This window comes from Thermobia domestica, chromosome 5 (genome assembly GCF_964235325.1).
Source record: "Thermobia domestica chromosome 5, izTheDome1.hap1.1, whole genome shotgun sequence".
In the NCBI taxonomy this organism is placed as follows: Eukaryota; Metazoa; Arthropoda; class Insecta; order Zygentoma; family Lepismatidae; genus Thermobia; species Thermobia domestica.
In genome coordinates, this window is record NC_137458.1 from 155,623,006 (window position 1) to 155,646,898 (window position 23,893).

The 23,893-nt window shown below is 31.0% G+C and overlaps 1 protein-coding gene across 1 annotated transcript; it reads left to right on the forward strand.

Annotated features, from left to right (window-relative positions):
• LOC145686196 (allergen Cr-PI-like) lies at positions 1–22,531 on the forward strand (the record flags this gene model as incomplete). Its single annotated transcript, XM_081759236.1, is given in 8 exon segments — positions 1–137; positions 2,911–3,585; positions 5,689–5,847; positions 9,404–9,568; positions 11,579–11,710; positions 14,226–14,562; positions 18,031–18,167; positions 22,079–22,531. Coding segments are annotated over 8 exon segments (2,048 nt in total), but the record flags the coding sequence as incomplete, so codon positions are not given.
• Positions 22,532–23,893: the final 1,362 nt, after the last annotated feature.

Sequence of the window (23,893 nt, forward strand, 5' to 3'; positions counted from 1 at the left end):
TTGCAGACAAGGATTTTCTTACGACACAGAAGATTATCCTAAAGCTCCTGCATAGAGTCCACCAGCCCAATCAATACAAAGAGCTTGTAGAGATCGGCAATACCTATGACATCGAACATCACTTGGACCATTACAAGGTAATTCACTATAGCTATCTTAGTAAACTAAGAACACAAAACCAAGGAACAATCTTCGGTAATGTTTATCTTAACATTTCCAATATCGTGATCACACTCTTTTATTTTTCTGATTGTATTCTGATAATTTCATTTCATGTATTCTTAATTAGTGAGGAAGATCACAGATAGCCGTCGAAATATTGAAATTGTAAAAGTAAATTAAAGGCAATAAAATACATTGCTATATAAATCAATATTCCTTAAAGTTGCCCCTGTTTCATAAATAGCAAGTATAGTAAGAGAATAAATGAAGCGCTTGGAGGATAAAGGTGTTATGTAACAAACTGAATATGACGGGAAAATTGACTTTCACAATTTTGTCCGTTAACATACCGTCTTCATCCTTTCAAAATATCTGCATCCAGACAAGGACTTACTAAATAATTTGTTACGTAGCATGATTAGCATATAACACGTGCATGAACCGCCAGAATGCAACTTTTCACAAAATGTAACATAACACCTTTATCCTCTAAGCGCTTCAATTGTTACAATTAATTTTCTGAAGGATTGTATTAAAATACAACTTCACATATTATCTTCTATTCAATGGAATAATCAACCTTAAAGATAAAATTAATATAATGACTTATCTTTCCTCTAATTACAGAAAATTATCATCTTTCAGAAAAGATTCAAATAAAAGAAAAGAATTTGTAATTAATAATGTAATAAAATAAAGAAACTAACAAACAAACTCATAGGGTATCAAATCGAGTACCAAAAATGTTTGGCTAAAGTGGTGAACTTATTATTAAAACTTGACTTTATGAGTTTGATGTGACCTATTAGCTGATATATGTAACCGAGTATAATACAAGAATTTTAGGGATGATCCAAAAAATGGATCAAAAGATTGCGATCTTGACCAGTAATTAACTTTTGGATCAAAGGCTACAAAATTTTGAACGGCTTATAAATCCAGTTTTCTTATTTCCAATGGAGTAAGCACGTCATACTGAGCTAAGTGATAGTTTGGGTTTGGCTACGTTATATGTAGTTCTCCAGGTATAAGGCGTACATGAAAATTTTTGATTGAAATATATTGGATCTTTTGATTCAGTAAATGATTTTCATGAGCCATTACTAACAGGATAATCAGTCAATGACACCTGATTAATTTACTCCTTTTCCCGGCATGTGAGCAGTTTAAAACAAATTTATAGCCCAGACAGATTTTACTATTATTATTATTATTATTATTATTATTATTATTATTATTATTATTATTATTATTATTATTATTATTAATAATAATAATAATAATAATAATAATAATAATAATAATAATAATAATAATAATAATAATAATAATAATAATAATTATAACCACAAACAAATCTAATCCAAAAAATGAATCTCTATAATTTCAGGCCATTTATATTATAGCGTAATTGTTTATGCACATACAGTGGCGTATTTAAGGGGGATTTCCGGGCTTAATACCCCCCCCCCCCGAAATTGTATTTACTATATTAAACTGAATGAAATATCTTGCAGAATTTTCACAATTCCAGAACAAAGTTACCCAAGCCCGCCGAAACAAAATCGTAAATACGCCACTGTGCACATACATGAATAATTTGAAAGAGAATGCAAACAACACAAGAACTTTATTACCCATAACAAAAAAAAATATTAAATAAGAAAGAATAGTCACTCTTTTCTATTTAACTGTTCACTAATCTAAACAACAATCTTTATGTAGTTTTAAGTTTTTGTTTTTATTTCTTTCTTTTCTGACTACGGATATTCTCTGTTATACTACATTTAACTTAAAAAATCAAGTAGAGACAAGGAAAATCTTCGTGTTGAAAAGTTTCCAGAAATTAAAGAAATCTCAAGAGCATAATAAGTTTGATATAAAATCTTATTATTGGAATATTTGTTTGATTTAATTCTTTCCAATAATCAAAAGATTCACAGTTCACCTCAAATATTTACGATTGACATAATAATAATTTTTAACTGTCAGATTATTAATAATTCATATTATTTTGAGACAAGATGATTCTGGTAGATAAGAATTTTAGTTATTATTCATTGTATAATTAGTACATAAGTTTGTAAGTAAATAAATAAATAAGTAAATTAATAAATAAAAATTAAAAGAATAGAATCGTTCACTATCTAGGAAAGTCGTGACTTTCGTCTCCCTTAGTCTCGATGCATAATTGTGGGACATTAAAGTAAAGAAAATCATGACCTAGGCAACCGCGTACTTATACAGTTTAATAAAATTGTAAATGAACAATGTCTATAGATCATATTGAAGTAATGTTGTCGAATATGTTTCTCTTCCCATCGGAGATGGTTTTGTACTCTGCAGAAATCTCAAAAGCTTTTTTTTAAATAATCTCTTTAATCATTCTATAGGGGAATCATTGGGAGGAAGCATTTTCAAAGCTAGGAATAACATTCTTAAATGTGGAACTGTGGGTAAAGAAAGTCATAAGTTATCTTACATAAGGTAAATTACCTGTAGGAATTGGATTCATTTGTATTCCTTTTATAGTAATAAAAATAAAGGCCTGTCTTGTGAAACATATTTGTCTTAAGGTACTAGTTTCCTGAAGCTAGATTGGTGAGTAGTTTTTCAAAACAACAATGTAGTATTTCCTCGAAGGATTTTTCAACCAAATAGTAGATCAAAACATTAGAGAAATAGACTGAAATTAATATAGAAGCCGACCCTGTACTTAATGTTCTCATGTATACTTTTCTTTTTCAGCACGTGGAAGCAGTCAAAGACTTCATTCGTCATTACAAAATGGGGATGCTACCAAGAGGCGAGATCTTCTCCATTATGTACGATAAACACCGCCACGAAATGATTCACCTATTTGAAACTTTCTTGTATGCCAATGATTTAGACACCTTTATCAAAACAGCTTGCTGGGCTAGAGACAGGGTCAACGAGGGACAGTTCGTCTATGCTTTTATGGCAGCTGTACTTCACCGACATGACACAAGAAACATTGTCCTGCCGCCAATTTATGAGGTTCTGCCACATTACTTTATGAGCAGTACTGTTGTCAAACGAGCATACGAAGCCAAGATGAGGCACCAGAATATTCTTATCAAAGCTTGTGAGCCTAACATGCCTCATACGTGTCATCCTCACGAATATAATCATACCTCTAAATATTATTCCGGCATGTATGTTTCTGATAGCGAAGACCATCAGGTGTCATATTTCACTGAAGACATTGGGCTGAATCAATTCTATATGTACCATCACTGGGACATGCCTTTCTACCACAAGGAAGATTATTGGCCAATGCAAGATCGGATGGGAGAGCTATTCTATTACCTACATCAACAACTGCTAGCTCGGTATGAATTTGAGAGGCTTTCTAACGACATTCCTACCATGGAACCATTCCACTGGAAGAAACCAATCATGGTAAGTGCTCATAGGTACAACGATAATTCGACATATATATTGAACTCCCAAGTTCGTTATTTTAATAAAAACCAACTTTGAAAATACAAGTTTGGAACTTTACAAATTCATTTATTAAATGTTTAACCCCAACACACACTAATTTAATATTACTTTATTTTCTAGAAACTTTCATTATATAATAGAAAAATAACACATATCATACTAATGTTCTTCTTACTAAAGAAAAGGAATTACATGCCGCTTATGGTCGGGTGCTTCTAGCCAGTTAATTATCATTACATAGTATCTTAATAATACAAATACTCATTCGTATAGATTTTGGTACATGCCTCTTTATGTGATTATTTTTCACGACCTAGAATGAATAGTATCGGTTATACAATTGAAATAAGTAAAAGTTTTGCTTTTCAAATTTGAAAGTTGAAACTGTTGTTTAAACTAATTGTTCAAATCAAATTTAGACTATACAGTATCATCAAATTAATTATACACATTTTTAGAAGTATTTTTGCTTTCACTGATTAATTATTTCGGTACTCAACTGATTTTTCCCGTTAACAGAGATGAATTTAAAAAAAAAAAAAAAAAAAAAAAAAAAAAAAAAAAGAGGAGGATATTCTGTTAAATGAGTCTAATAAACTTTCAAATACATTACATTTTCTCTCCAAATGACAGCTTTGATTTCTCTAACATTTTAATGATTTTGTTAATTCTCGTTACTATATTCGAGAAGAATAAACATTACTATATATTAAAATTCATTTAGGGAAAATATTTGTAAAAATGAAAGTCAATTGAAAGGAAAAAAAATTTTTTATTGATAGGAATGTTAAACCAGTACTGAATTTAATTTATCTCGCAACGTTACCAGTATCAGCATCATCGAGTAGCAGTTGGAAGGCTACTTAAAATAATGGGTAACGAACTCTAGAAATCTAGAAATAACAGCAGATGAGAGCAATTGTTTGACCATACATAATCCAACTAACAAATGGTGTATCTAATTCTAACTTTCCTCTGTTATAATGTCATAAAGATTAGAATAGTTTTAGTGTATAGCTTCAGCGTTAGTAACAAAATTTTCAGCTTTGTGTATTTATTAGAAAAGTTATCTTCACTATGAGTAACTTGGGTTAGTGATATAAGAGCGTTTTTCCATTTGCTGCAGAAGATATTTTACAAAATATATGAAAGTCATACTATTTTAGCAAATAAAATGACATTTTACTTGCCACAAACAAAGTGTCTAGAACGCCTGAATAAATATACAGATGAAAAGTACCCTAGATGTACTAAACAAATTCCAAATCGAACACCTGTTCTTCCTCTCCCTCTCTTCATTTTTGTATTTCCTTACTCACTGCATTTGCTTCTACGTGTAGTTTAGTAACTTTGATATGAGAAAAAAACCTATTACACGTTTTTATTGATGTTTCACATCCTTAAGGGAAATATGATGTACTCGTATAATTATTCAATCAAATTTATTTTCGTTATTTCTTCCTTTTAAACGAAAACAGTTGGTCAAATTTTATTAGCCTATGCTAATATACCAAAATGTTATAGTGCTCTGAGAAGCTTTTTTTTTTTTTTTAACATTTGTTAATCTAAAAGTTTCACTTATAAGTAAAAAATGTGATCTGTAGTTTAGTTCTCCATCGTATTGCATGTATGTAAAAGTAGAAATCAAATTTCTACCAACGATATGTGCTAAAGAATAAGAAGTATTGCCAGATAAGTCTAATTTACTGCTTTTCCGTTTAATTGAAGTTAATTTAAAGCTGAAAGTTACACATATATCCACCATTACTCTATAAGTCTGTGCCTATCAATAAATAAATTGTTTGCATATCTTTAAAACAAACGTTGCTCATCATGTAGAATTTTCTGTATATTAACGTAAAGTCAGCTTTGATCATTAATTACCATGTAAGCTATTCATTTGTGACCATGTGACTTCATTTGTGTGAAAACTGAAAATTACACTACTTCAGTAAGCATCTTTTACAAATTTTTGAAGTGTGAGAACTCGAATTTTTAATAGTACTTAATATACTTTGTTACGTAGATCTTTTTATATGTTCTTTTGATGCTTTGCAGCACGCACATTACCCAAAACTGACATACAGAGAAGGTGTGGAATTTCCTACGCGTCCTGAAGATGTGAAAGTTAAAGATTTGCATACTATAAAAGTACGAGATGTTGTGGACTATGAAAACAGAGTTAGAGATGCTATTGATATGGGACATGTTGTCGGGGTGAGTTAACATTCCAAGTACAAAAAGTCTTTCAATAAATAAGACCTTTGGTAATTCCATCCATGTTATTTTATTTGTCTGACGTTTCAAACGCACTGACTGCCTTTAACTTCAGTTTGAAACATCAGTCAAATAAAATAAACACGGATGGAAGTCAGTCAAATAAAATAAATACGGATGGAAGTCAGTCAAATAAAATAAACATGGTTGAAAGTCAGTCAAATAAAATAAACACGGATGGAAGCTAGTCAAATAAAATAAACATGGATGAAAGACAGTCAAATAAAATAAACACGGATGGAAGTCAGTCAAAATAAACATGGATGGAAGTCAAATAAAATAAACACGGATGGAAGTCAGTCAAAATAAAAACGGATGCAAGTCAGTTAAATAAAATAAACACTGATGGAAGCCAGTCAACTAAAATAAACACGGGTGGGATATCAAAGGTCTTATTTATTGAAGTATAACAATCTCCATGAAAATTAAGTGGAATATATAAAACTTTTGTTTGCAATAATTTAATAAAAATGTCATATATAAAACTACTATGTTGCATCAATTTCCGCATAATAAAGATATCTGTTTCGAGTTAAAAATACGTTACCTAATTTACTTGTTTATAACGATTTCACATTTAAAGAAAATAACATATCCTAAGTTATCTATGATGTAAACGTATACTTACGTATAAGTCTGAGTTAATCAATTCATTTAACTCTTTAATGGGCAAGCATTAATAGCATTCTCATTAAAATATTTAGTTTGCTTTTATGGTTGAAGCATTTCTTTCTGATCATAATTTCGTAATTTTTAAAGTATTTTTGTACTTTGGTTACAAAATACAGGGTGTTTTATTTCAAAGCATCATTGCTGTAAAATAGATCTTATGTGTAGCTACTGAGCACCATCGCCCTGTTATGATAAAATATCATGACAACACTCGCAGTAATTAGCAGCAGTTTCGTTGAAATATTTTCCTAAGAGCAAGAAACCACAAATTAAAAAAAAAAAATGAAAAAAAAAAAAAACTTTCGCGGAACGTAGGAGATAAAGCTTCTACAATACTAAATTTGACTGTCCCCTGTTGACGAAGATTAGAAATATCTAAAGAAGCGACCAGCAAATCATATATATGAATATTGTATAAAAGCAATAATACCAATTAAATGATCACTGAAGTTATAATTCGTGCGGATAACGCAATAGAATGCGATGTTGCTTGAGAGCAACACTGGGCAATAAACGGTTGACTTTTATTTTCAGAATCTTCATAACTGTTTGGTTTGTTTTCATTTCTTCCACTTATCAATTAGGCTACCTTTATATAAGTGTAAAACCTTCTCACATACGTAATAACATTCATGTAATGACTATCATTTTGTTACATTTTAAGTTTTAGAGTAATTCACTTCTAATATTAAGAGAATTAATTATCTAAGTGTAGAATTTTAAATAACTATAAAAACATGGTTATAATTCTGGCAGATTGGCAGCCTTGATTTAGCATTGTCCTGCCTTTACTTTGAAGCATGTACGCACTTGTACTTTTCATATTATTAGTTCTTTTATCTTCTTATCCGTTTTCAATCCTTGGGATTTCAAAATATGGTTTCACAAGCACATAGAATATAGCAACCCCCTTTATTATTTACGGAACACGTCATATAAGTAGCGTTCAAATACCTAGTTAAGCTATTTATGTCTCTTTCTTCTCCTCTCTTTCATGTAGTATACGTGTATGACTTGGCCGTGAATAAAACTCGTTTCTCCAGCTACCCGGTCCTTTTTCAAAGCAGTTCAATAAACGCATTTCATCTCGTGAAAGTAATGTTCCATGTTTTTTTTAGCCATACCTGACATTTGTTATATTTGAAGAAAAACATTGAAATTTTAAATGAATACTCAATCTTGAAAGAAAAATAATGTGGTATTAGGCTGAGAATTGAATTCAGATCTTCGACTTGCCATGCTGGTGCTTTAATTACTACGCTTCCTAGTCATTTCGAGTACCAGTCAGAAATTCCGCCATTATGCACCGGAGCTTTATGTTTAAGATTATTTTGGCTATACTATACTGACATCTGCTGTGCTTAGACAACTCAATGATTATTTGAAATAAACATTTCAATATGAATATATCAATCAACAACACTAAAATTATGGTTTGTACTGGTATTTTATAGCTTTTAGTATTTTCTTTTAAATTTCACGTAAGATGCGTTGTAAAATTGTCCAAAATTCAGAAGTAAATAAATCGCTTTATCGTTGTTTAAGGAGGTTTATTTATAATCGTTGCATTAAAAAAATCCATTTATTTTTTTTCGAAGCTAGTTCAAAATTAACTTTCTCCAAGTCGAGAGTAGATAAATCGTTTTATTGTTCCTGGAAAAGGGACAATGGAAAGGATGATCCTGATTTATTCGTTAGAATCAACGCATGACATGAAAATTGTGGAATTCTCCAACTTAATTTTCACAAAATACCCCCATAATGACTTTCTTCCAAAGTCAATTCCGAGCTAAATCAATTTATTGCATCTAGAAAAGGTAGGTTTATCATTTATCCAATTTCATTAAATTCAATACATGTCATTTGTAAAACATTTCCATCCTCTCCATTGAAGTTAATTTTTCACAAGTTGCCCTCAAATAATTTTTCATAAAGAAGATATTTAGCTAAATTCATTGGCGACGAGCTCGAATAGAATCGTAGAGTTCATGTAAATCCCGAAATAATTCTTACTGAAACTTTCCCTATCACAATTTGTTTCCTGCTGCAAAATTTGACATTACCAGATTCGTTAATACAAATACAACTGCAAACGGATACATGGAGACAATTGATTGATACGTAAACGCGTAAGAAAAGAGTTAAATATTTATAAATTTATTATCCATTTCTCGTCTACTTGCTTATCTTTTACGTTGTTTATTCGGTTTTCTGGAATACAAATAAGATGGATATCCTATAACATCAGAAGAGACAATATTTATTAGTGGTGAAAGAATTATCTACAAGGGTCGAGTAGTTTTCGAAATTCCCTCGAATAAAGTAAATCACAAATTATATAAAAAGGTGTTAGTATAGAAGAAGTCACCAAAGAAGAAAGAAGGAAAGAATAGGCAACATTTTTTGGATTCCGAGTATTTACCTTTGCCCTCCTTCTTTTAATCTCATTTAAATCGGGGCCGCAATGGCTCAGTGGTAGAGCATTCACCTCTGGTGCGTGGGGTCCCTGGTTCGATTCCAGCTGCAGCCACGTGGACTTTATGGTGGACAAACACCGTGTGCGTGAGTTTTCTCGGGGTTCTTCTGTTTCCTCTCATTTTATTCATTCCACCATTGCATTCATTTCTCATTATCACCGTTTCCTTTAGCCTAGCCGACAGAATCGCGGAACGCAAAACTGAAAAATTTCATATCATTATTTTATTTCTCATTTAAAGTGTTCAGTTTTTTGAAGTTAGAACCACAATAATGAAAATAGAATATGCCCAGTAAGACTATTACTTAATTTAAAATCAACTTTAACTTTTTATATTTTTTCTTTCAGGAAGAACATAACGATTTGCCAATTAACAATATGCATGGCATCGATATTTTAGGCAAGATTGTTATGGGCTACGAACATCACACTCACCATCAATACTATGGTTCTATCAGAAATATGTGGCACTCTTTGATTGGTCATGTCATAGATCCCCTTCATCAACATGGAGTAAGTATATTTTAAAAGAATAATATAGAAACATAAGGAAAATTGAATTGGATTCTTATTTCTTTCTCGTTGAACATGGTACATTAAACGTTTATTTCACGTAAAATTGAGATAAATTTATAAGCACATTATATAATGTTTATTGAATCTTCCAAATATTAAGAGCTTATACAGCGACAGTAGCACTACTGTTAAGTGGCTGATTTTTATCACAAGACCAAGGCTTAAAAGAAAAATCGAATAGTAACTAGAGCAAGGAATGTACAAGAATTAGAATTAAAAGTGGTATCTTCAAAGTATTCGCGATTGTAAAAGAATGCAACTAGAATTGAGAAGATAGCTCAAAATTATTTAGGGTATTATATCTTTCGTTTTCTGTCTTTTATATATAACATAAAATGTAAAATTACAAACATGTAAAAAGCATCTGCATAAAGTAGTTTCTCAGTTCCATATTTACAGTTTTACGTTTTGTCAACGAAGAAACCTAGCATAGACAAGTAGGAATCAATTATCAATTTGAGTACCTACAAATATGAAAGAAACAGAAATACGGTACAAAATAATACCAATATTACGTCCAACTGGATACTTCACAGCTACCTTACAATTCTTTCTTCTTTTCTTTCTCTCCCTCTCTATCTTACGATGTCTATCTATCTGATGAAATTTATAGCGAAAGTACTTATAACGTATTTTTCTTTCATGTTACATAATGTTTTCAGTTCTCCTTCTTATGTAATATCTTTCACATGTCCTCTTCGGAGTTCTTTTACTTCCATCTTATATTTACATAATAATTGGAACAAAGTAATTCGGAATAGGGAATGGAAATTAAATTACTAAAAAGAAAAGAAATGGAAACATGATCACACACACTGAGAAACACACTTAAAAAAGCTGTAGGAGAGAGATGAGCTAGAAAAAGAAAAAGTTACTCTTCTTTGGAATTTCTTCTCTCTCTCTCTGCTGTTCTTATCAGCCTTTTCTTCTTTCCTATTAGTTACCTATTATTTCCCTAAAATCTTTCTACTTTTAGCCTGTCAACACTGTAACTTTGCACTCTAATGTACATTCACCTGAACCATTCACAATTAGTTTTCTTTTCTTTTTATTCTCTCATTACCCTTACTTATACTTCCTATAAAACATTAACGAAATAATATAACATTTCTCGTGTGTATGTGACATATTTTTTCACTATTTTCTTGTAAATAAATTACTTTCTAAAATGAGGCCTCCTAAAAATATTGAGTTTACTTGTTCACTCCTCAATCAATAATGAATCCTCTTAAAACTACTGAATTTACTTATGCACTCCTCAATCAATAATGAAACATTGCAAAGGTATTGAATTTAGTAATCCATTCCTCAATCATTTTTTCTGGAAACTATTATTAGGTATGTCTCTTAACAATAGATCATGACACGACTTCAAAACTTTAAAAGAAGTTGATGAAAGCTCAATGGGCCAATGAACCATGCAAAAGTGCTGTCATACAATAGAAATAAATAGATGTAGTAAACATAATAAATCAGACGTACTATATAACACAGATAGTTAATCTAATATTTAAAACGTGAAAAACATAGTAACAGAGTCATAAAGTTGACATATTACGTATCACTACTAAATATTCTTTTACTCAGTAAACTCTTGTATAGAATAAAACGGAGTTTCAATTAACTAGTTAAGTAGTTTAAAATAATAATAATAGTTTCTAATGAAAGCTGAAATTTTTTATTAAATGGCTTTATTCTTATAAATAACAACTGCTTTTGAATTTGAACAACCTAATCTATAGGGTCATTTATTTTCAAGATTATCTGGTGTTATATGCATGTAGGATTTCTACATTCATCATAATAGCATATGAAAGCTCCAAGAGTTTTAATTCTGAATCAATATACAATAATAATTATTTCTCCAAAGCCTATTAATATATAATTATTGATTATTTATTATATTTAAATACAACTCTTTTCTACTAATTTATCTATGTATAACAGGTACCACCCAGTGTAATGGAACACTTTGAAACATCAGTTCGTGACCCTGTTTTCTTCAGCCTTTGGAAACACATTCACCAACATATTTTTAAGAAACACAAGGATCAACTTCCACATTACACTCACGATGAGGTAAGTACCTATTTTTTTTAATATCTGTAGAAATAGTTTTCGTTTTCTGTGTACGTCAATGTTAAAATTATTTGGACATTGAAAAATATATAAACTATTTCTTCCATTGATTAGGAAGCAAGAAAAGAAGGAAGATGGCTTGTCCAAGGTATAATACACTGTAAGAGTTACCATAAGTCGCAGAAGGTAGAGGGGAGGGAATTAAATCTAGGGAACTAACAATCAAGCCAGCAATTCACCATAATGAAATCTTGTATGATAATATAATAGTTCATAATTATAAATTTCTCCATAATATATGTTAATTTTAATTTTATAAAATTCAACTTTATTCTATAACTTTGAACATTTGAGCTTGTCTCATTGAGAATTTGAGAACATTGAAAGTAATAAATTAAATTATTGAACCCTATTTGATATTATTTACGATAGTAAAAAGCCTTTATAGAAGTACTTATGGAGCTTCAATACGAGAAATGCTTGAACTGAAGCTGAATATGGCTAGCTTCTACTAGTCTTTTGGTTATTTTTAATTTGATCCTAGAAGCATCCATAGTTACTTCTTAATACCAAAAATGTCTATTTCTTGATTCTTGATTTAGTCCAAGTTTGGAATTCAGATTTTAAAGCTAGCTAGTATGGTTGATTAGTCTGAAGCTGATGATTTTAAGGATTCATAACTGCCTGTCGCGGATTCGAATCTTGATTAGCATTTAGGTTGTACATATTGTCCCTTAACCATCATTATCACCGTAAATTTGCTATAGTTTCGTTTAACCTAAGGGACATAATACTCACGACGACATAAAACTCAAAAAGCAAAATAAGTCGAATTTCAGAACATCTAAACTTCAAATTTTATTGGTATAATTTGGTAAGAAAGAAAGAACAATCGAATGGAAATGAAATGTCTAAGAAGGCCGAAACAAACGAAGTTATCTGAAAAAATACTTCAAAATTATACACTTCAATGAAACATATGTGCAAGTTAATATGAAAATTCCGTTCGTTATATTTGAATCAAAATTATGAAAGGATATAACATATCACTTACTTTCTACTATAATTAAAAGGTAGCTACTGTTCCTAGTAATTGCAGTAATTAGTGATAACGAAGATCTTCCAAGTTCGGTTGACAAGTTACGATCATAAATTGTTATTCGAATTAAAGCTGAAACTATCGGTTGAATATGTGTACAGAGAATATCAATACAAAACAAAGTTTCAAATTTACTCCGATCAATCAAATGAAATATTAGTACAAACGAAGAAACAGACATCCAAAACCTATTTTTCGATATATAACTAATGCGAAACATCTAAATTTGTCGAAAAGTTGAATTTGATATTTTTTAAGAGCCATCTCTGTTGTCTGCAGTACTAACGGTGAATTTCTTCGTTAACAACAAAGCTTTATTTTCGTTTATTCAATAAAGTCAATGACTGTTCCTCATTTTAGGTGCATGAAATCTTAAACATCAACAGAATGATATTTTTATTTTAAGGTAGTATGTAGTTTCATTATCACCATAGGATAGGACATTTGTAAATGTAAGATCGTTTTTGCACATGTAAAAAAAAAAAAATAAATAAATAAATAAAAATAAAAAAAAAAAAATTGAAATAGAAATTGTGAAATGGAGGGTATCGTGCTAACTTTTGAAGATAATCTAAGATATTTTTATTCTTTAATTTAGTACTTTGGTAGCACATTTACTCGAACCAATATTTTTAGAAAATGCATAAGATAATTCTTTTTACGTAATAGCTTTTATTTCATTATTCTGTGTGAAATTGAATATTTTGAGCTATTTTTTTTTCTGGAATATTCTAGATCATATTTTGATACATGTTCACTCGAACAGTCAAAAGAACGTAAAGAAACATTGATTTGATTCATAATTTTATGTTAGATAGAAAGTAAAGGAAAATTTTTTGATTACTCTTAATATAGTAGAGATCATCTTTATCTTCAACGAAGACAATACTTAATCATTTTATAAAGAAGGGTTTACAGTTGAAGCTTATTTCGGATCTCACGTTAAGCTAGCTGTAGGTACATATATCACATATCCTCGGCGCTGAAATGAACGCTAAGCTCTAATCTCATCAATTTTTAATCGAATACAGCATTAGTAAACTTAACTAAATGAAAATGTTATAACAGTGATTAACATTTCTTTTGTGTTCAAGATCTTTCCAGGGTTTAAAAATTATGAGTGAGCAAATACGAGTAACAATTGCCAACATGTTACCGAATTAAAGATTATTGCGAAGACCTGGACGCAGATGAGAAGGCAATAAGATGAGTCTAGCAAAAATAGGAATACAAAATAAAAACTTAATCCAATTGGCTAAAGACATAAATCAATGGAGAGCTTATGTAAATGCAGATTAAGGCTCCAGGTTTCATAGGCAAGAGAGTTATTTAGATATCGACTTACATTTAAGCTTCAGAAATCAGTATACCTTGTATTTTCATTTTTAATCTTTTTCTTCTTTTATATTCTAACAGTTAATGGTTCCAGGAATTAAAATTGTGAATGTGGACGTCGACAAACTTATTACCTACTTTGAGGATTATGACGTTGATTTGATTAATGTAGTTGACAGCGTTACTACTCCTGACCTTAAGGAAATACACCAAGATCAACCTGACATCATTATTAAAGGCCGCATGAAGAGAATGAACCACAAACCCTTTACTGTTAAAGTCGAAGTAAACAGCGATACTCCCAAAAACATACTTGTTCGTATTTTCATGGCACCCAAACACGATGTATGGGGACATGAATGGCCTCTGGAAGAAAAACGACACTTAATGGTAGAACTCGACAAATTCCCTGTACAAGGTATGAGTGACAAGTCATATAGCTTAATAAAAGTAGATTTAGATTTCTCACATATAGTTCCTATATACTGAAGCTATTTTCGATCTTGCTATCAACACAAAGGCAAATTTTTCATGACCCACTGGAAAATTACTTTTTAATAAATTAGTAATAAACTTTAGATAAATTTAACAACTGTTAGTCATAAAATTTTGAATGGTCATCCAAATTTTGAAAATATTTTTGAAGACAAATATATATTATGGGAAAAGTCGAGTATTCTATGAGTATAATATAATTTGCAGGATTGCCTAAATGAACTGACCTAAAATTTGAAATAAAACATATTCAGATTTAACGTCGTCTATATGTCAGTCAATATTCGTCGCGACAATTTAAGAAACAAATATACAGACACTTCAAAGTTGGTGAAAGTATCAATCCAGGGAGATTTAAATACCAGAACTTATGTACATGCCTGCACTCCGTACTTGCGTATTAAAATTAAGCTAATTACATAGAGTTTAGTGCTGTTACCCAATTTAAGTTTAACTCAAATATAATCTGGTACACTTTGTTAAAATTAATTAACACTTATCCTATGTACCCTAGAAATCCAATAGAATTGTCATATTCCTGGGAGTGATTTCGGTAGCCAATTCTGTTGCCTTTGACTGCCAGACACTAATAAATAGCATGAAGAGCTTTGATTTTCTCTTTTTCTTTCTTTCTTTTTTTTTTTTTTTTTTTTTTTTTTTTTTTTTTTTTTATGCAGCACTAAAATCAAGAAAGAAATTTTTGAAACGTTTGTGATTACTACTCACATGAACTCACAATCTAGGGGCCCCAATGTAACAACAATCTAAGATGTTACTGTACATTTCGTGTAACTGAAAAAGTTTCTCTTCACTTCTTTTCACCTCACTTTTAAGAAATATAATAATTCGATTGGATTTGCAGAGTACGTAACAAGTGAATATTAGTTAAAAGAAATTAATACTGAAAGTTTACCTTTCCACGTCGTATTTTCGAAAAAGAAAAAAAATGTTCTCAATCACTAAGATCTCCGTAACAAAATTCCAGTTATTTGCTTCTAGTTTGTCAATTATGCTATTATCCTGTCTTTCTTATTATTTTTATTATTATAGTTACTAGTACACATTCATCTAATTTATAATATTTACCATTAAACATTTCTCATAACATATTATATTAATTATTAGAGGTCATTTACAATGTACGAAATAGAGAAATAAAGAGGTGTGGCTAGAAAAAAAAAGCTGAGTTGATTTTGCTATTGGCGAACAGCGAGCGCGTGAAAATAATCAATCGCTGCATGAGTGTATACCATGAATACTCCGCCTATCAAATGATTGATTGCCAGGGGGCAAAGCACTTAGTTCTGCTGTGGCCTTTGGGACGAAATGAATCGTGCATCTGTGCTCCGTTGGAAAAGTGCTTAGTAGAACAACGTATCAATGTAAAGTTTCTTTTTAAACTGGGAAAACCCGGAACAGAAACTTACGAATTTTCTAAGGGCAGTATATGGTGATGATTGTTTATTACACTCACAAGTTTTTGAGTAATTCCAATGGTTTAAAGTGGGACAAAAGGTGATCACAGACGACCCACGTTCTGGACAGCCTTTGATGTTGAAAATAGACATCAAAGGCTGTTGAAAATAGACATTCAAAAAATCGATGATGTGATTCGAAAAGATTGCCACTTGGATATTCAAAGTGTTGCTAAAATCACAGGAATTGACAAAGAAAGTGCTCATCAAATTTTACATGAAAGTTTTAACACGAAAAAATTGTGTGACATTAGAACGAAAGGGAACTCAGATGAACATTTGTGATGACATTTTGACAAACATTGAAAGAGATCCTACATTCTTAGAGAGAATGATAATTTGAGACAATTCGTGATTTTTCTTTTTGTACGAACCTGAAACCAAAAGCTAATCAATCTACGAGCACAAGGTTCCACGCCACAAGAAAACTCGAATGAGTAAATCGTGATTCAAAGCAATGATGATTGTTGTTATTCGATATCCGTGGGATTATGTACGTTAATTGGGTGCCCAACGATGAAACTCACAGCTCCTCCAACAACATTATGAATTTAATGTGCTGAAAACCCTTCGTGAGCGAGTAGTAAGACGACGATCTGATTTCTGGACAAACAAGTCGTGAATTCTGTACCAAGACAATGTTTTTGCTCACAGTCAGTGAAGATATTTTTCACAAAACATGGAATCCCTTTGTTAGATCATTTCCGGATCTTGCTCCGTGCACCTTCTTTTATTTTTTATTTGATTTCTTAAAATTTCTTTTTATTCCGCAAGGTGAAGTCAGCACTGGAAGGTACTAGACTTGAGACAATTGAAGCTGTGAAAAGAAAACGTGGTTTCCAAAAACGATGCTTCTTCCAAGTTCATGTGGAATTGTGTAGGAATCGTGGAAGGAGATAATTTCCTATTGTACAGAGTGGCCAATAGAAGATTTTATATCATCAGTCCATTTTTTTTAGCCGCATCTCGTAATGTGGGTGACTTCGACACACTACTTCTTGCAATCTGTAATGTGAGCTTTTGTAGTTTTTAATGTGGATATAAAAATAATACTGTTATGCAAATATTTTATGTTCTTTCAAGGAAACAACAATTATTAGGACAACTTCTCTAATTCACTAAGTATCCAGACCATTTATTAATATTTCTGCCTTTCTTCAACGAGCAAACAGATACGTAAACTTACAGTGATAAATGTTAGTGTGAATGTCAGATGAATATTTACATCAATTTCAGAAATTCTGTGGAGTTCTTGCATCTTAAGCTGTTGTAATTTAAACTATAGTTTCTGCTTTTAAGTATTATAGCTATATGGTAAAAATTAATCATTTACAACAATTTCATTTCTTCTCTCTCTTTTTTTCTACTTCCCATCTAAATATATCAAGGGCGCCGATTTCTCTGTAATTTTGGGATCCCATTCATAAAAAAAATACATATAACAACAAAAAATACATACAAAAAATTCATATTCATAAAAATACATGGGGCGAACATGAGCATTGGGAGGCCCGGGGCCCTTGAATATAATCATTATTCTGATGCATTTTTTTATACAATAATCATCGGTTTTCTTTCCCGAAATCTGGAAATTAATTTGTTGGCTGGAATATAATTCATTTCGGGTGCTTTTATGTTGAATTCTTTAAAATCCTATTGTTGTCTTATAAACCAAATATATAGTTTCCATTTATATTTATGTTATTATTTATGAGATACATATAATGTTGCTAAGGAAACATTAATCACATATATTTATCTGTTCGATAATACAGTAATTTTAACTATTTCTCATTCGTGTTTCAAAAGGAATTAACATATGTAATATATATTCACACGTGTGTAGTATATGCATACAGTATAAGTATTAACTAACATTACAAGAACTACATAATAATATATTCTTGATTCTACAGTGACTGCTGGAAAGAATGTAATTGAGCGACATTCCCGAGACTTTACCTCCGTTGTTCCTGACCAATACTCCACAAGAACTCTTAAGAAGATTGTGGATAATGCTCTGGAAGATAAGGAAGTTTTCTACATTGATCCGGTAAGTTCTTATTAAAATACAATGATTATCGTGGAGGGAACTTCTAGTCCCTCTGTGGTATAGTCTTGCATGAAGCAAGAAAAGTGTTTACTTTATAAACAGAGAAAAATGATATAATGTTTATATTGGCCTTTAACAAACCATGGCATAACTATTAGAAAATATATAGTGTAGAAAAAAGAAAACAAACTAACGAGAAAATATAATAAATCATTAAAAAATACCGGTAAATATTAAGGTTGTTAGAAAAGATATTACATGTAATTTGTAAAATAGTATATTTAATTTGAGACCATTCATAAGTAATCAGTAGATTAAGACGACTCATAAGATTACCACGGGAATGAGAAATGGCGGAAAGTTCATAAAGAGAAACTACATAATTTATACCATTTACCAAACATTGTTAAGGTCATCAAATCTAGGAAACTCAGATGGTCAGGTTATTTAGCCAGAATGGAAGAAAGTTAAGAACGCTTTCAAAGTTTTAACTGGAATTCCAATCGAAAAGCGACCATTAGAGAAACCTAGATGCAGATGGGAGGACAATATTAAGATAGATCTCTTAGAAATAGGAATATAGAATAGAAACTGGATCCAGTTTGCTAAGAGTAGAAGCCAATTGAAAGCTTTTGTGAACGCGGCATTGAACCTCCGGATTCCACAGGCCATTGAGTTAGTCAGTTTTATAAGATTAGACGCCATAGAAACGAGTGTATTGCCGAACATCACCAGTACTTCGGCTTAATTGTTGACTTAAGGTCTGCTATACGACACAGATTGTTTTCATACAATTTGTTCTTTAGGAAACTAAAGGGAACGGGCATCGAGGTTGAAGTTAGGGATTAGGTGAAAAAATAATTTCCCTTCCCGCTGTTTTTGTCTATGGTGTAGGACAATATGTCACCATCGAAGTTTTTGACGAAGACCTTGAAAACTTCCTCTGGTCATTTAGCTCGATCATGCGTGAGCAACGCGTTTTTAATAGCATATATGTCATGTCAAAATAGAAGGAAAGGATTAGTCAACATTTTGAGACACCGAAAAATGGTTATATTATCATTAATAAAGTACCAGAAATCCAAGTACAATACTAAAAAAATAAACATTAACGTCGTCCGAATGAAATGACTTCTACACTCCAAAGCGACCGGTTTCTGGAGTCAATTAGCTATTTAGTAGAAATGAGCTTTATCTGTTAACCATATTATCCGTTACAGCTGCAATTCGTTTAAATATTCTGTTGGGTGTTACGAATTATCTTCTAGAATAGCCTACATATCAATTTTGGTTAGTTCATTGTAATGTTTTCTTTTTAAGTCCTACTTTTTTCAATGCTATACATGATAAAACTTCATATTATTATAGTTAAAAGAATTCAATAAACATCGCTTACATTACAGACTCTACGACCCCGTAGATTCTTATGTCTTAATCTCATTTTTTCTTTTCTTTTCCTTTTTCTTTCTATTTTTTTAATGCAGCGAATGAGATTGCCAAGGTGATGAAGGAAAGACAAATATATATTAGGGGAGGGGAATTTGCTGTTCCCTAAGGGTTTGCTTAAACAGAAACCAAAATATAATATTACATTTTACAACTTAACTTTAATAATATTATAAAATAATACAACGTAAAATAATATTTATGTTCAATAAATCATCATTGTTAAATAGTATACCTAGGTATCATCAAATAGTGTGAACATCACAATTGACTCACAGATATAGTCTTTAATTATATTCTCGAGAACAATGTTTTAGACTGCAGCAATCTGTATTAGAAAAAAAGTTTTTTGTTCATTCAATTTGAATCATTTGAAAAATATGACAATTCAAATAAATTTTCACGATCGGTCTTAAGCTGACATTATTCAATTTAGTATGATTCTAGTGCTGGATTCAGTACTGTAGATATACAGGGTGGTAGGTAACTCCACCGAAAAACTTTGGAAGATGATTCCTTATATGAAATAAAAGAAAAAAGTTCTAATAAACATGGGTCGAAAAACGTCTCCTTTCAGAGTTGTGAACCGCTGAAAATTCAAAAATTCACGTTTCGAAACGCTCTGCCTTAGAAACTACAGAACCGATCCCAAGCGGTTTAAGGAATTACATAGGAACTAGTATGCGCTCTATCTAAATATCTATGTTCTACCGTGATCCGTTATCGGCGAAACGAACTGTAAAAAGGAAGTTGTATAGGGATACTCTTTTAAGTACTAACGGCGCGTTCGTTTCGCCGATAACGGAGGATGGTAAAACATGGATATTTAGATAGATCAATTACTAGTTCCTGTGTAATTCCTTAAACCGCTTGGGATAGGTCCTATAGTTTCTAAGGCAGGGCATTTCGAAACATAATTTTTCGAATTTTCGGCTATTCATAACTCTGAAAGGAGACGTTTTTCGACCCTTGTTTATCAGAACCTTTTTCTTTCATTACATGTAAGGAATCACCTCCCAAAGTTTTTCGGTGGAGTTACCTACCACCCTGTATAATAAGTGAAAGACACTAACTAATTATTGAACCCTAATAATCGTCCACTTCCTTTTCTAAATATTATTGACTTCTTCTTAGGAAATCTCCATAGAACTTTGAACTTAAACACCGACAGATTCAATACATTCCTTGGTTAAGAATTTTAATTTTCTTATACAGATCCATTTTAAACCTTTAAGTACCTATTCCAAATCGCAAACGTCAAACACATTTAAACACAGCACTTCCTACGGTCCTTTACTTATTGGAAAAGTTACCATTGTTTCAGTGTTTATGTAAGTTGTATTTGAATGTACCTCTCAGCCATGAATGTAGCTAATGTTTTCATTAGGAGGCACATTGCTTGAGCAAAAGAGTCCAACTTTGTTATAAATAATGCTATTGTCTTATATTTTACAATGAAGTCCAAATTAAGCAAAAATGTATACTGTTTTTCCTAAAATATAAGAATCTATGTTTGTGAAATTCAAAGAACAAACTGTGAAATGGCCAAAAATCGAATCCAATTCTTCAACTTACACTATCCGTCCTTTAAATAGCTTCACATTTTAATTTTCGAGATCGGTGCTCAGCTACTCATATAACATGGATTGTGCTGCAACTTCTATTCTACTTCGGTAACAAAATGTGAATATTAATAATACCTATGACGACTGAATCAAGTATTATATTAAAATAAAGGGAACACCCAATTGTTATCTTACATCATGTTTTCTAGTGTATGTTGAATGATTATTCAAAATGTAAATAAGTGTGACTGACCCGAGAACTGAGACCTGGTCTTCAGCTTAGTGTGTCAGTGTGCTAACTAATTACTATAATAGCTCAGTCATTAAAATTACGAGTAATGACTGATACACATTTTTCAGTTTAGAGTCGGTGTTTAGTCATTAAAATTACGAGTAATGTGTTCAGTATTAAATCCCTTTTATTTAATATGAAGTTTTATTTAACTAATAAATATAATTGTTCTTTATATTGTTCAATCTAAGGTTTTATATGACTAATATATATAATTGACCTTATATTACTTTATTCTGACGAGTTCTATACTATGATGAGAGATATTCTTAGACAATGTTACAAGAAAACAAATTAATCACAATAACCTAAATGGGACCTGGGTTGACTTGAAAGTTTGTCTCTAAATTCTCCTTTCTGTGGGTACCCTGTTTACAGCTTTGTAAAATGCTTGCTACAACATAAACTTATTTTTTATTTTGTACTATTATTTCACCATTACGATAAACTTTCATTTTGTAATATATACAGCAGTTTATACTATTACCACTTTTTTTCTTTATTAGTTCTTTTCTAGCCTTGAGCAAAACTATAAAAGAAAGTAATCTTTATGTAGAAGTAACATACTTTTGCTGCTCCTAAGATGAATTTATTTTCCGATTTTTCAGCACTTCCGTCACTGTGGCCTTCCACAGCGTCTTCTGTTACCGAAAGGCAAAGTTGGTGGAATGCCAGTGACGCTCTTTGTCATGGTCACTGAAAATGATATTAACGAAAGTGACGTAGGAACGTATCATGAGCCTCTCATCTTGTGTGGAACCAAGGACCACAAATACCCAGACAAGAAGCCTATGGGATTCCCCTTCGACAGGCACGTTCATGAATATGACTTCCATTTACCAAACATGTTCTTCAAGGACGTTGCCATCTTCCATAAACGAGACATCACCGACACAAACAAACCTCACCAATAGACTGATTGTCTTTAAATAGTATACAAATAAAAGCATTAAACAGTTTGTAAAGTACAGAAATAGAAGCATTAAACACTTTTAAAAGCAATAACAAGAAACATAATGCCATGTATGATCACATTTTATAATAAAACTATTTTTTTCATATTCTTGCTTTTTATTTATAATAATAATAATCTCTCTCTTATCTATACTCTTGATAGCACTTGAAGCAATCATAAGCACTTAGTATTATAAGTGGTTTTAAGTACGGGTATTTAAAGTACATATTAAAAGTGTGACTTTAGAAACTTAATTTTAAATAAAATAAAACGTCTTTAGAAAGTTCTATAATGTTGAATAGCATGCCTCTAATTTAATTATGACGTAATTCACGTCGGTAATACTATGTTTAATAGAAAAGAATTCCCTGAAAACATGTAATGTTTAAGAAGATTGGTTTCTAACTACTAATTTTAAGTGGTAGAATTCAGCATTTTCCCCCCTACCATTTGCATTATTTTCTAAAATTTGAAGAGAAGAAAAATAAAAATAAAATTCAATGAAAATTGAAAACTACCAAAACTTGTTTTGAATATTGTAAGTATTATATGCCTAACTATTTTCATTCTTGGCTATTAAAGGAAAACTGTAGTATACAAATTTTGCCGCATGAGACACATGAGAAATACCATCCAGACGCAAGAGAAATAATCTACTCAAATTTTTAAGGCTTTACAATTTCAAAAATGGATATTTAAAATGAACAAGAAAATGAACATCTTGTTTTTGAACAAAATATCGACATTTAAATACATTGTCTAGATTTGTATATTTTTAAAATGGAAGACCTAATTTGAAGAAAAACTGCCCCAAAAGATTCATTGATTTTTAGAATCAAAGGACCTAACATTTCTTTTCTATTCCCATATAACTTATACAACTCTTACTATCTAATATTTAGAACGCTGCGTTTAAATTTTGGGGAATACAAAGTAGAATCAGTGTGCGAAATGTCGAAAGGAAGTCCACCAGTAGTGAAAAAGGACCATCAGTATGTGTCATCAATATTGATAAATGTACATTCTTTTTAGACTTTCAAACTATGCTATGTTTAAGTATAATAAATTTCATAGAACAACTCTACCCATCTATCTATCTGTCGTCAGGCATCAAAGCAAATACGCTAAGCGACTCACACACACAAACACACACACACATCTATCTATCTATCTATCTATCTATCTATCTATCTATCTATCTATCTATCTATCTATCTATCTATCTATCTATCTATCTATCTATCTATCTATCTATCTATCTATCTATCTATCTATCTATCTATCTATCCATCCATTCTATATACATTCCACGAAGGTTCTGTTTAACACTTGTTTTCTATTTTAAAAGTAAAAAATTAAATACATGTTTAAAAAACGAGTGGAACAAGAAAGTAAGAACTATTTTGGCCGAATAATACTTTAATTACTTTAATAGCGTAAACGTGGGGTTGGAAATGTCAAAGAGACA